The 15,351-nt window shown below is 45.8% G+C and overlaps 1 protein-coding gene and 1 pseudogene across 3 annotated transcripts in view; one reads left to right on the top strand and one right to left on the bottom strand.

Annotated features, from left to right (window-relative positions):
• IL17RD (interleukin 17 receptor D) overlaps positions 1-15,351 on the bottom strand; it is a 75,945-nt gene that overhangs the window by 30,196 nt on the left and 30,398 nt on the right. For all 3 annotated transcript variants that reach the window (XM_002813613.6, XM_054552019.2, XM_054552018.2), the window contains exon 2: positions 339-396. In XM_002813613.6, coding sequence (XP_002813659.3) covers positions 339-396 — 58 coding nt within the window. The remainder of the gene's footprint in view (positions 1-338; positions 397-15,351) is intronic.
• On the top strand, positions 14,107-14,729 carry LOC103890162 (large ribosomal subunit protein eL19-like; annotated as a pseudogene).

The following is a 15,351-nucleotide window of genomic DNA, read 5'->3' as shown; positions in this document are numbered from 1 at the left end:
CCTAGCACCCTGCACTGGGGCAACTTTGTTTATGTGTTCCTTGCTGGGCCATACTGGCAGCTATGTCCTTAACAACACATGCAGATAAACCCCAAGGAACACAGGGAAAGTCTCCTTACACAACTTTTCTGAACACTATGGAAGACACTTGACCTGGTCAAGCTCCCAAATACTTCAGTGGCTTAATTAAGACTGAGCTGCTTTAGCTGTTCACAAACCTGAACAGGTTCAGAAAATTCATCAACCCCAAGACTGCAGAGTCCTTGATTAAGCATGGCTATGTAATCTCTAGATGACTCAAAGCGCTCCATTCTTCGGCAATAAAGGCGGTTACTTACTGTCATATTTGAAGGTGATGTTGTACAGCCCACTGTTTCTGCTGGCCGGCCCCACTCCCTGTGGGAAAACAAGAGAACATGATGCAGAGTGAAGCCAATTTGCTCTTCCAACACAAAGCCCCATGGAGTCCAAATGCAGGCAGCACTGCTGAGACCCAGGGTCATGCCAGTCCCCGGACATCATCCACCACTCTTTCTGCCCACTTCATGGCCCCCCACAGCTGTCAAACTCCCGCCAGCTCAGGAGATTCCTAACTGCCAGGCCATAGGGATCATGAGCACTCACTTCCCCTAAAACAATAAGGGCAGGCTGTTCTATGTTTAGGGGTTAAATAATAATTCATTAACAGTAAAATTGGGAGAGAGACCAAGAGCTGCCAGCTGGAGCCCTTCCAGTTAGATCCACTTTGAGCACTGATTGGTTATAAAGTTCATCTACTCCAGAAGCCCTCATCCGCAAGCTCTATTAAGCCACGACAGATAGGCAATTCCTCAACTCTAAGGAAACTGGTTTCTCATTTCAAGACTGGGAATGAGTGTGGGAATAAGCTGTTACTTTTAATGAGAAAATTCTTCACTGCATCCATACCTATGCTTGGAATACATAGTGTGGGTCATAAAAGAAAAAGAAAAAAGACTTTAAAAGGCCTAACTCTTACTCTTGGTGATGTGGCCGTCAGCCATTTGTACTCTTAATACCAGGGCTAACAACTGTGCCAGACTTCCTACTTTAATTATAGCATCCACAGAGTGAGCCCCAAAATCCTCCCGTTGACCCCGCCTTTTCCACCACTTACGCATCATGAGAAAGAGCAGCTACAGATCTACCAACTCCAATTTAACTGTTTCTGTAATACTCTGCAAATGTGCCATTCAGCATTAATCACAGAATTCTCCAAAATATGTTAATTCTGAAATGCTAAATGATGGGAAAATATTCCAGCCACACAGCTAAAGTTTCCACTTAACAAGAAGGATGTTGGAGGGAACCATATGCTGGCAGCCTGGCATTTAATGGGCAATTGTTACACCAAAACAAAATGTGGAGAACACTTCTGATGGAGCCCAGGGTTTTCGGCCACAACCACATAACATCCATATGCCACAGGCATGTTCACGCTGCTTATCCTGAAGCCAGGCACACCCACTGAAAGTGTATCCCTGAACTCAGATATACATGGGCCTTGGGAAAGCACAACTGGGCAGAGAGGGGCACATGGACACACCACCCACCCCCGACTCTAAGGTGAGGAACAAGTAACAGAAAACCTAAATCCACATGGCACACCACCCCACAATCTACTGAAGCTCCTCTTCTTCATAGTTCACCTTCCTTCTCCAGCTTTCCTCCTTCTAGCCTCTCTTCCCCACATATACAAGATTCCAGAATTCCTCACCTGAACTAAAACACTTTGGAAAGTGTTGTGTACTTATTAAAATCCTAACAGTGTCTACAACTGCTTAGGGACAAGACCACAGTTTGTGCAACTAAAGGCTGCTCAACCTGCAGATGGCAGACACCAGAGTAACACAACCAGGTAGGAGACCAGGAACGAGACAATCCAATCCCCCAAGACCAAAGCCCAAGATCCCCAAATCACACTGTTCTGTGCTCTTATAAGCCCCCAAGACATAAACTCACTCCCCATCTATTAGGAGCCAGACATTATGCTAGCTATGCTGGCAAACAAAATAGCCACTGTCCCCGCCCTCATGAAATGAATTAACATGGGGTTCATTACTTCAAAGAAGATTAACTGGGTAGGTAGATTATATCCTAGGCATGCAGATAAATTTCAAATCACACCCTGGCCCTCCAAGAATGCCCAGTTTAGATGGCAAAACAAGGTATATATAGCAAGGGTGAAAGAGCCCGGCATAAGTAAGTACAGTGTATCAAATGCCACAGCCCTTGAGTAAGGATGAATGAAGGATGGGTAAGACAACAGATTCTAGAAGCTTAACAGGGAGAAGGATAACTGGGCTAGAATGAAGAGGAAAGCAGAGTAGCATCATGGGAGGAAAAGAAAACTATAATCTAGAAGCCAAGGTTAGTACCTCAATCCTCCCATCCTCCACCGGATGCCCGATGGCAAACCACTCTACTCTAGGGGTCCCCAACCCCCGGGCCCTGGACTGGTCCTGGTCCATGGCCTGTTAGGAGCCAGGCCGCGCAGCAGGAGGTGGGCGGTGGGCGAGCATTACCACCTGAGCTCCGACTCCTGTCAGATCAGCAGTGGCATTGGATTCTCATAGGAGCAAAAACCCTATTGTGAACTGTGCATGCGAGGGATCTAGGCTCTGTGCTCCTTATGAGAATCTAACTGATGATCTGAGGTGGAACAGTCTGATCCCGAAACCATCCCCTACTGACCCCTCAGTGCATGGAAAAATTGTCTTCCACAAAACTAGTCCCTGGTGCTAAAAAGGTTGGGGACTGCTGCTCTACACCAGTGGGTCTGGGTCTCCTCAACTGTTTTTTTTTTTAAAGAATTTACATGGCTTTCCTCTAGGAGGTGGTTTTGAGGAAGATCAAATGAAGCCAGGTACAGGAGGGACTTCTCAAAAAGGAAACACATTCCATCTAACACTATGCTCCCTAGTGCATAGGGACCCTGGCGACCAATCACCTTACTTGTCAGACGTAGCTTTTTTTTTTTTGTTCCAGTTCCCTTGTATTTCTTTTGTTTGTTTGTTTCCTCTTATTCCTATTGCAACATGTTATTTGCAGGTATTTATTGGGCTATGGCTAATGCATTGTGGAAAGGAGCCCAAGACAGTGAGGTGTGCTATGCCATGCATTCAAGAACCTAAATCCCTCCAAATAAAGTCTCTGTGATGTGTGTGGAGCTGTTCAGAAGGGGGGTCCAGTGAGGCTGGCCTGGAAGGAAGGTGAAGCTTACCTGTGGCATCCATTCACTCTGCTGAGCATTCCACCTTGGCCTAAGACTCACAAGGCTGGGCACTCAGCTATGAACCAGACCCAGGTCTTGACCTCAAGGGGCTCTGGCCATGTGCATATCTGCCCTCGCTCCCCTGCTTTGAGCCCTTCACTGGCTCCCTGTCCCTCCAGATCATTCCTGATGTGACACCTGCGTACATTCCCAGTCACTCCCTCTTGCACCTTCTAAACCCTTTGGACACTGCAGTTCTGCTCAGAAAATGTTCTTGGGCATGCCTGCATTCTCAGAATCCCCTCCTCTTCTCTTCCTATCACCCAGGTCCCTTCCCCTGGTGGGTTGCTTGCCGCATCACACTGTGTTCCTGACACATCGGTCTGCCTGCTACTCACTTGAGGGGAACATGGTAATTCATTCCCACAATTTGAGTAGCATGGCACTTTTAGGGATGTAGATGCAAAATGGTAGTTCCAATTCCACAGAAAATCAGAGATCTTAAGACCCCGTGGCCATCCAAGCCTGGTCATGGAGCTCAGAAGCAGGAGAAAACATCCCAGGTATTAGTTCTTACATGCATTTTAAAGACCTTGTGGCTGGGCGTGGTGGCTCACACCTGTAATCTCAGCACTTTGGGAGGCCGAGGCAGGTGGATCACATGAAGTCAGGAGTTCGAGACCAGCCTGACCAACATGGTGAAACCCCATCTCTACTAAAAATACAAAAAATTAACTGGGTGTAGTGGTGGGCGCCTGTAATCCCAGCTACTTGGGAGGCTAAGACAGGAGAATCGCTTGAACCCGGGAGGCGGAGGTTGCAGTGAGCCGAGATTGTGCCATTGTACTCCATCCTGGGTGACAAGAACAAAACTCCATCTCAAAAAAACAAACAAACAAAAAAAAACCTTTCGTTCCTGGAATTCCTCAAGTGCACAGCTTCTCAGCACATGCATCACAGATGCTCTATCAGGCTGTCCTTAGCTCAGCGCCCAAATAATACTTCAGCTGCTCTAGAGCCCTCAGAAACCACCTTAGCAATGGTATCCCAGGCTAGCCCATGGTGCACTTCTATTTTCTTTACACCTCAGGATAGATAGAATGATAGCCCCTTAAACGTATCCACATTCTAGTCTCCAGAACCTGTGACTATGCTATTTTACAGAGCAAAAGGGACTATGGAGATGTAATTAAGTTCAAGTATCCTGAGATGGGGAGAGTATTCTGGGTTATCCAAGTGGGCCCAATAGCCACAAAGGTCTTTACAAGAGGGACACAGAAGGGTCAGAATCAGAGAAAGACATGTGACAATGGAATGAGGAGAGAGAGAAAGAGAGATTGATTTGAAGTTCTGGTTTTGAGGATGGAGGAAGGAGGAGCTAAGAAGCCACAGAAAGCAGGTGGCCTCCGGAGACTGAAAAAGGCAAGGAATGGATCCTCCCCTACAGCCTCCAGAAGGAGCCAGCACAGCCAACACTTTGATTTTGGCCACATTAAGATCCATTTTAGAATTCTGACCTCCAGAACTATAATAAGACAATAAAGGTATGTCATTTTAAGCCACTAAGGTTTTGGTAATTTATTATAGCAGCAACTGAAAGCTAATATACACTCATATAATTTCAGCTGCAATATGGATAAAATAGACCTCTATGTCACACACACATGGCACGTGCTGTCATTCCTCCACCCTGCCCCCCAACACCCGGAGCTGATCCCTGTCCTTGTGTTCTCCCCAACCCAAGCTTCAGGCAGGCATACAACATGGACCCATCAGAGCTGCCGCTTGAGATTCTACTATCCTAGATGCAGGCTTCTGTGGGCTGACCTGGGGCTGACCCCCAGAAGTAAAGAAGTGGTTAAGACAGTGGGTTTTGGAGTTACACAGATGTGTGTCTAAACCACCAGCTTTCCAGCTGTGTGACTCTGGGTAAATTTCTGAACCTCCCTGAGCTATAAAGTATTTGAATAGGCTGGGTGCAGTGGCTCACACTTGTAATCCCAGCACTTTGGCAGGCCAAGGCGGGCGGATCACCTGAAGTCAGGAGTTTGAGAGTAGCCTGGCCACCATGGTAAAACCCCGTCTCTACTAAAAATACAAAAATTAGCCAGGTGTGGTGGTGGGTGCCTGTAATCCCAGCTACTTGGAAGGCTGAGGCAGGAGAATTGCTTGAATCCGGGAGGTGGAGGTTGCAGTGAGCCAAGATCGCGCCATTTCACTCCAGCCTGGGCAAAAAGAGTGAGGCTCCATCTCAAAAGAAAAAAAAAAGTGTTTGAATAAAACTTTGTGGAAAGCACTGTGTGAGATGACATATATCAAGTGCTCAGCATAGCATCTGACACACAATAAACTCAGAAATGTTTACGTCATCCTTCCCAAGGTTACTGCCTCAATAAGCAGGTGAGAGTTGTACTGCAGGGCAAGTTACAAAGAGATACATGAGGAAGACTGGAGAAAAGTCACAGGTGGTGCATTTCCTAGATGTGATCTGTCTTCTGCATCCAGAACCTTGGAGGATTGTGGAAGATAAGACAGACAGGTCAGGGCAAGGTATTGGTAGGCACTGATCACCAGACTAAAATGCATTCAACAGATGGTCACGGAGGCCCAGTAACTCCAGTTTTGTTAAGGGCATAGGTTGGATTGGAAAAGGAGAGGCTGAAGACAGAGCCCAGGAGGACAGCCCTCAAAACCCCTGCCTACAGTCCTGGGCCTGACACATAGTCCTTGATAAGTATAAATTTTCTGCCTGAATAAATGAATGCATTATCAAGCCAAGTAATATATCCCAAGAACCTAGCTTGGTGTTACACTGATTTATGGGCTTAGAATGAGGGCCCACACTAAGAGAAAACAGATAAGGCATCTTACAAGGCTGTTGACCAGCTTTGTGAACTGTTCTTCAAGAAACAATCTCAAGCTTTTAGCTACTATACCATTTTTGATATTTAATGAGCTGACGATTAAAAATACTTGTTTGTTGCCTGTTACTTAAAAACCATAAATGCCAATGCAGTGGCCTCAGGGTGCCACATTCTTAGTTAATTAAGCACCCCTATTTGCTGCACTAATGGGTAGCTTTTAATTTGTTCCAAAGGGAGCTAAGCAGCAAGCCCCGGCTGCCTGGAGCGCTGCTATGAAATTCCTTTGGTTGGTGCTCTATGGTCAGTAGGGATGGAAGCAGCAAATGGGAATATAATGGAGAAAACATCTTTAACTCAGGAAAGGAGGGGAGGATAACCCTTAAGTGCTCTAAAGGAATAAAATTCAAAAGCTAAAAACCCACACCATGCTCCAGCCATATGGCAAAGAAGCAAAGGCCTGGATACAGAGAGGCCGGCAGTGGAGCAGGATCCACAGGCAGCAGCCAGGGGCAGCCATGAAGGTGATCAGACAGCCAACTTCCTGAGGGGCCTTCGGGCATTCTAAGCCATTTGAAGACACTAACTTCCCAGAGCAACATTTCCAATTCACCTCCAGCATAGCTTAACTGCCATTTTGGAAAAATGCATTTCAAGAAGAACTGTGCTAAATATAGCGCCCCTCTTCCAGTGGAAGGCAGGCCAAACTTTCAAATCAAGTAAGGAACTTTCAGAAAGCCAGTAATGTTTTAGTGAACAGAGTTAGAGTGAAAATTTAAATAAGAGCATTTGCACAAAGAACTGAGAAGACTTTTTTTTTTGAGGCAGAGTCTTGCTTTGTTGCCTAGGCTGGAGTGCACTGGTGCGATCTCGGCTCACTGCAACCTCCGCCTCCCAGGTTCAAGTGATCCTACCCTTTCAGCCTCCCGAGTAGGTGGGATTACAGGTGCCCACCACCATGTCTGGCTAATTTTTGTATTTGTAGTAGAGACAGGGTTTCGCCATGTTGGCCAGGCTGGTCTCAAACTCCTGACCCCAGGTGATCCACTCGCCTTGGCCTCCCAAAGTGCTGGTATTACAGGCATGAGCCACTGTGTCCGGCCGGAAGATGGGTTTTTTAAAGGTACACCTAGTAACTACTTAAAACTAAGGCCAACTCATATATATATATATATATATATATATATATATATATATATGTGTGTGTGTATATATATATCTGTATATATATACGTGTATATATATACACGTATATATGTATATATGTATATATATGTATATATGTGTATATATATGTATATATGTGTGTATATATACGTATATATGTATATATATGTGTGTATATATATATACGTGTATATGTGTATATATATATGGTTTTTTTTTTTTTTTTGAGATATGAGTCTTGCTTTGTCGCCCAGGCTGGAGTGGAATAGCGTGATCTTGGCTCACTGCAGTCTCCACCTCCTGGGTTCAAGAGATTTTTTTGCCTCAGCTTCCCAAGTAGCTGGGATTACAGGCGCCCACCACCATGTCTGGCTAATTTTTGTATTTTTAGTAGAGACAGGTGTTTCCCCATGTTAGTCAGCCTGGTCTCGAACTCCTGATCTCAAGAGATATGCCCGCCTTGGCCTCCCAAAGTGCTGGGATTACAGGCGTGAGCCACCAGGCCCAGTCATACTTTCTGTTTTTCTATAACGTTTTCTCCATCTTGGGCTTCCACTGTGTAACAGCAGACAGTGCTGTGAGGCTTAAAATGTACAACGGGACTAACATCTTTGTCTATGACCAATGGACATAAGAAGGGTGAGATGAAGCAGAATATGGGGACATTTGACTCCATGCCAGTTCAGATGGTTTCCTAAACAAACATAGACCCCACTTACTTCAGTTCAAACCTTTAACAACAACAACAACAACAAAAAGTCGGCAAAGGCAGAGAAGCCTCAGGTGATGTAAGCTGAAGAGAATGCTGGTGAACGCGAAACACAGGGAAAATAAATCAAAAGCCAGCCTGGGCCTGGATCTATTCAAGATATTCCCTCCACATTCCCAGGAGCTGTTCTCTCTCTCTCTCTCTCAAATTGAGATGCAACCAACTTCAGAAATGAAGGATGCCAGCAGTCTGATTTGGAGGTGAGGTCTTGGATGCGTAGCAAGGAACACACAAGCTCTTGGGGAGTGCTGCTGGGTTCCCACCAGCAATTACCACATTGGCCCAAAAAGACCCGGAGATCTTAAGCTAATTAAAAAGATTTGCTCAGGAAGGTAGGAAATCACTACTCCAGAGCACGGCCTGTGCACCAGACCAAAGCCATAATCATGATTCATCTCTGACATGTTGCTAATCAGCACACACATGTTCCTAATTTCACACTCTCCAAAGGAAAGCTGAAGGGACAATTGTTTCTGAGCTCTAACATGAGGCCGACCCATGCCAAGTTACCATGTGTCCTGCTTATCAAACTGAAAGCTCTAGTTTTCATCCAAATTTCTTTTCACTATCCCACCCCTCCACCCACTCTGCCCCCCGAAATCCATTCACTAAAGATAAAGATATGTTAGGACACTGGTGTGAGTTGTTTCTCCGACAGCAACTTCTCTAAATGATGGTGGCCTGAATGGAACTGCATATATTTTTTAATGTTCTTCCCCACGCCTGACTTTATGATTTTCTTATTGCTTTGCCACTGGAACCAGCTGTGCAGCTAAAGCCCAGAGACATCAACACAGACACATACACACGCAATGCACACAAGCAAACTTTCTCCCCGGGTTTAAAAACAAGGCAAAACAAAGTTGTGCAGTCTCTTTAGTTCTCACGAAGCAAAAACTCAAGTACTTTTTCCAATTAGTCTGTTAAGAATCTGGGCCGTGTGTTCTCCCATGGCTGATACTCACAAATAGACAGGATTGTTTCATTTTTCCAATTCCGAAAACGTTAGAGACAAGCTATAAAACACGCCTCTGGACAGAGAGCCAGACCTTTCCCTCTGCTTCGCACACCACTCCCATCCACTCAAATGAGAACCGCATGTTAGAGAACTGGCATCTTTAAGGTAACGGTCAACCCATCTGTAGTTTAAAAAGCATACACAGACTCAGATTAACTGTGTCTGTGTATGCTTTTTCCATAAATACTGGGTACAAAGAGGAAGCAAACAACCAACCACCCAAATACCCACCCAGCAAATCGGCTACTGACTCACTCTCACTTAGCTGTGAAAGGAACAGTTACAAAGACTTCACTCCAGAAGCCGAAAAAGTCTCTTCCTATGAGGGCAAAATAGTGATTAGACAATAGAGGAAAACTTAAAGCTATAAACATGATTGTTATGCCTAAGCTGAGAGGAAATGTTCAGATCAAAACACAACTACTAATGAAAAGCCTTAGGACCACACAGAGAGGTGCACCGAATTGTGCCGACTTCAAATACCACTGTTTCCGAGGCCCGGGGACTGAGACTCCAAATACTATGTCACATCTGGAATTCTGCTTTTACAGCACAAATGCCTGTAGAAATGGGGGATTGTGATGTTGCCATGGGGACCCAGCCTCCTCCACCCCAACAGGTCCCCGGCAAGCCCCACACACGTTTCCTTCAAGGCAGATTTCGCATATTTGGAAATTATGGAAGGCCATCCTTTTAGGTTTCAGTGTTAATGGAAACATTACAGGACATGCTAGAAAGCAAGGCAACCCCTTCTGTCAGCCAATTAAGTCTGTCCACATGGTGGTCTCGGACAGAAAAACCTTAAAATAACAGTGGAAAGCAGTAAGTCAGCATTAGGCCCTTTTTCAGAATTTGTGGCTTTCCCCCACTTTCTCTAGGAAGGAGACAGGCTTCAAGCATCCTTTTAAACTCTCCTGTTCTCTAGCTGCAAAAATCCAAGTGAGTCAACCTGTGCTCAAAACTGCCTGCCATTGGTAGCCTTGCCCTTGCTGAACTGAACCTCTAATCCCACCCTGCAGGGCTACTGACCAAGGCAGGGTGTATTTGCTTTTAATTACTGATGACCCTGTTTTTGTTAAGAGGAAAAGTTTACTAGAACCTTTGGAGAATCCTGTGAAAAATAATCCTTACCCAATTTTCCCCAGAAACTTTTCATACACAATTTTGGGAGGTTGCCAGAGCTCATGAAGGCCACCCAAGGGCCTCTGAGGGGTTCACAGGCCCCCAGGTCCAAAGCCATGTTTAGATGCAAAAAATCCCGAGACCCCACTTAGAAATCAAAGGATGCATCTTGGCTTTGCCAGTTCCCTGGGATGCAGACCCTCCAACTACCTCTCCAGGTGTGAATTCAGATAGCAACATATAAAATATCCACACATATACCATAACCACCCTTGGGTGACCCCAGCTGGTTCTCTCTGTCCTCCAGGAGTGAATATTCTCCCATTCATTCTGACTAGAATGTTCTAAGCTAAAGCCAGAGTGACCCTTCTAATAAGTATCTGCCTCTCTCTGCAAGGTCTGGCCTTTCCCAGAAGCTTTCCGGGGGAGAGGGAAGGAATCAGCCCAGAGGTGAAGCCACAGTCACCAAGCTCTGAAGGGCAGATGGGAGGAGAAACAGGAGTAAAGCCTGCCCGGCCCAGGGGTGACACTCACAGTGTGACCTCCTGATCAAATCATTTCCATCTAGTCTCTTAGATAGCAAGTCCTGAAACATGCCCCTGAGATGCAGCCAGGGTTTCTGAATGCCTTTGAGTGTGTGTGTTGTCAGTATGTATGCCCAGTCACAAAGCCAACAACAACAACAAAAAAGCACCAGGAAGTCAGCAGTGCCGGCTCCAGGTGTTAACACTTAGCGCATCCTGCCCAGCCCCCTCCAGCTTGAGGCCGGCCGCCTGGGAGCCGGACACAGCAATTAGACCCTTCCCAGGCCAGGCGCCTTTGTCCCCTCGCTAACATCATTAGTGTCTGACTTCCTGTGCACAACGGGGCCTCCCGGGGGGCAATCACCGGCTGACCGGGGCAAGGCATTAGACTTCCTTTGTCAAAGACCCTTAAATGTTAACAAGCATGTGAACAAGCTTCCCCTCCCCCACCCCCTCCTACCTCAGCTGTTCCTCCAGCCCACCACTCTCAACTGTCTTGGTTCTCCCCAAGCTGTGGGAATCCCAGTTACTTGGGAGAAATATCAAGTCTCAATGTTGGGCGAGCAGCACTGCCTTTCTACAGAAAGAGCCTCCAAACCTGACTTCCTAGAACCTTTCAGTATAAGCATGCAACTCACACTCGCTGAGTGCCCACTGGTTACAATGGCTGTGTAACCACCGTCCTGCCTTAAGAAGGGTGAAACAAAGAAAGGTGAAAGTATTCAGCTAACAGGAGTCCCAGGCTGTGCCACACCCAGCCCAATGCCCATCAACCACAGGCGCACTCTGTTCATGTGTTCATGGACTGAAGTGCAAAATTTGGCCTCAAGATGCAAGGACTTCGAAGGTTTGAGTGATATCCTGAGGCCTTCAGAAAAACACTGGTGAGATCTGAAAACAGGGTGAGTGTGAGTTGCTATAAAGCTGCAATCCTACCATCATCCCTCTCTTGGCAATACTATCACCACCAAGGCCAAAATCACTTTGCTCTCATTTACCCCACATTACCAAGAGCCACAGCTTTTTATTTGGGGGAGAACTGTGGTATTTTCAGGAGGCTTCTGGACCCCTGAAGCCCCCAGACCTCTCACCTGCCTTACAGTCCAGCTCCACTCAATAGCTTGATAGCTTAAAGCCACGTCTGTTGAATAATAGAGTGGTTTTACTTTGGTGATTAAAAACAAAACTCAGGCCAGCCATGGTGGCTCACACCTGTAATCCCAGCATTTTGGGAGGCGGAGGCCAGCGGATTGCTCGAGCTCAGGAGTTTAAGACCAGCCTGGGCAAAATGGTGAAACCCATTCTACAAAAAGTACAAAAATATTAGCCAGACATGGTGGTACACACCTGTAGTCCCAGCTACTCGGGAGGCTGAGGCAGTGGGATCGCTTGAGCCAAGGAGGTTGTGACTGTAGTGAGCCGAGATCACACCACCACACTCTAGACTGGGTGACAGAGCAAGACACTATAAAACAAGGGCCAGGCGCAGCGGCTCACATTTGTAATATCAGCACTTTGGGAGGCCGAAGCTGGGGGATCACAAGGTCAGGAGTTCGAGACCAGCCTGGCCAACATGGCTAATAATACAAAAAAAAATTTAGCCGGGCATGGTGGCACCCACCTGTAATCCCAGCTACTTGGGAGGCTGAGGCGGGAGAATCATTGGAACCCAGGAGGCGGAGGTTACAGTGAGCCGAGATCGCACCACTGCACTCCAGCCTGGGCGACAGAGTAAGACTCCGTCGCAAAAACAACAACAACAACAACAAAAACAAACAAAAAATTCTAATGGGGGAGGGAAGTGGTTGATGTAAAATCTCCATTTTAAATAGAATTCTTGGATTAATGCCATCCAACTGTAATCCTTTATAGGCAGTATTTGTTACAACTCAGTAACTGAACACTTTGTCCAAGATGCTGGGACTCATGAACTTTGCAAAGTAGAAACATGAAAGGCAACCACTTACACTGTTGAGCACATAAACCCATCAAGAGAGTGGTATCTATCACTTTTCAGATCACAGATGACAACAGTTATGTCTGCAGCCAAGTCAGTTGCACTGAATCAAGATAAAAAGTGAACTAGGATGTGGCTAATTCTTTTTTTTTTTTCCATCACTGAGTGTGGAGGAAAATACTCATAGTATCCACTAGATGAAGAAAACAGCTGATTTTCCCACTCCTGCTCAACTGCCTTTGCAGAGTATGGTATTTGCGGTCAACACACAAAACTGAGTTAGGTTTGGGATATATTTTATAATATCTGTGCATGAGCCACTATGAAGGATAATCTAAAATTCCAACTTTCCAAAATGAATAATCTATGTCTCTGACTCCTACTCCAGCCACAGCAAAACTCATTCAGCTTCAAAATTAAGATGTTGGTATAAAGCAAAGGACACCATCGCTTACATGATGCCAAGTCCCCCACAAGTTTATTTTGATGAATGTTACAAGTTTCAAAGAGTAAAAAATTTCACTGTCAGTTCTGACTTTTACCTTTTGCCAAACTAATTTTAAAATAGCAGGCAATCGGAAGGATATATTCAAACACTAATGATCCCTGTAACTTTACATCGTCCTACTATTTGGATGGAAGCCAGCAGTCTGTTCTTAAACTATAAGCAATAAATCTAGAAGACTCTCTTTCCTAATTTCCCAAAGATACCACATGGAATTTCCATTAAAGCACACACACACATGCAAACACACATACACACAATGACATACCAATTAAATCATTGTGTCACATTTAGGCCAGGAAATAATTATGTTTGCCAAGGAGTATTCAGCTTTGTTTTAATTTCCTTGAACCACTAAAATGTCATTCTGAGAAGGCAAAGAATGATGTAAAAATGAAGTATTGATGTCTTGGTCAATTTTAGATTTTGATAAATGTCTTTTTTGTGGGTGAAGAAGGCAGTGGGGTGTTCTCAGGAATTAAGGTCTCCCTGCACTCCCTCTCCAAGGATTTCTGGCAAGGAGTGGTATAGAGAGATCAATTATAAAGCAAATCCATTGTGAGGCAGACGCAGCAAATGGAACAGCAGGTAGGAGCATATTTCCACCCCTGATGAAGTGGGCCTGGTGGTGAGTTCCTATTCCTCTCCTATAGGGCTGAGGCAAGTAAATGGCACATACAACCTTGTCCCTTCACCTGTCAACAGGAAGATATCAATGTATCTTGCCCCTTCATTAAGGCTTCCCATGGAGAAATGTTTACAAAATCAAAGTAATATGGTGAAATTAAATTAGAAACCTATAACATTTTGTCATGAAGTTAGCATGAAACAGAAGCTAACCAGAAAAGATTAAAAGCAGTGATTAATTTTTTCTTTAAAGGAAAGTCCAAAGGTTCTGGCTAAACTGACTTTAAACTAAGAATCGGGGAGCTCATTGCTTTCGCTGCTGCAGCCACAGTCATGAGTATGCTCAGGTTTCAGATGAGGCTCGCCTTTAGTGTCCTCTGCTGTGGCAAGAAGAAGGTCTGGTTGGATCCCAATAAGACCAATGAAATCGCCAGTGCCAACTCCCATCAGCAGATCCAGAAGCTGATCAAAGATGGGCTGATCATCTACAAACCTGTGACTTTCCATTCCCGGGCTTGATGCCGGGAAAACACCTTGGCCCACTGGAAGGGCAGGCACATGGGCATAAGTAAGCGAAAGGGTACAGCCAATGCCCAAATGCCACGGAAGGTAACTTGGATGAGGAGAATGTGGATTCTGTGCCGGCTGCTGAGAAGATACTGTGAATCTAAGAAGATTGATCACCACACATATCATAGCCTGTACCTGAAGGTGAAGGGGAATGTGTTCAAAAACAAGTGGATTCTCATGGAACACATCCACAAGCTGAAGGCAGACAAGGCCCACAAGAAGCTCCAGGCTGACCAGGCTAAGGCCCACAGGTCTAAGACCAAGGAAGCACGCAAGCGCCATGAAGAGCGCCTACAGGCCAAGGAGGAGATCATCAAGACTTTGTCCAAGGAGGAAGAGACCAAGAAGTGAAAGCTCCCCCTTTGTCTGTACATACTGGCCTCAGTGATTATGTAGATCAACTATTAAAATGAAACAAGCTTTTACCTGCCATAAATAAATAAATATACAAGCTAAGAATGGGGGCTAGGTGCAGTGGCTCAATCCTGCAATCCCAGCACTTTGAGGCAGGGGGATTATTGAGCCCTGGAGTTTCAGACCAGCCTGGACAACATGGAGAAACCCCATCTCTACCAACAAAAACACAAAAATTAGCCAGGTATGGTGGCATGCACCTGTAGTCCCAGCTACTTGGGAGGCTGATGTGGAAGGATGGCTTGAGCCCAGGAGATGGAAGTAGCAATGAGCCATGATCACACCACTACACTCCAGCCTGGACGACAGAGCAAGACCTTGTCTCAAAAAAAAACAGAAACAAACAAACAAAAAGAAACACAAAAAAAACAAAGAATGGGGAGCTGGGTCAATGTGAGGCCAAGCTGTCAGGTGAGCAGCACTGCTTCTAGGGATACAGATTCAGGCATTTCCTAGAGCACTGAGGAGGTGAAGCCCCAAAGGCACAGCAGGTTCAGAGCAAGGTGGGCAGGAGGCTGGGAGGAGGCAGAAGGCCAGGCCGGGATGTGCCACTTCCTGCCTGCCACTTCCCCAACTGCCTGTGAA

This window comes from Pongo abelii, chromosome 2, assembly GCF_028885655.2.
Source record: "Pongo abelii isolate AG06213 chromosome 2, NHGRI_mPonAbe1-v2.0_pri, whole genome shotgun sequence".
NCBI classification, from domain to species: domain Eukaryota; kingdom Metazoa; phylum Chordata; class Mammalia; order Primates; family Hominidae; genus Pongo; species Pongo abelii.
This window is presented reverse-complemented; position numbering and strand designations above follow the sequence as displayed.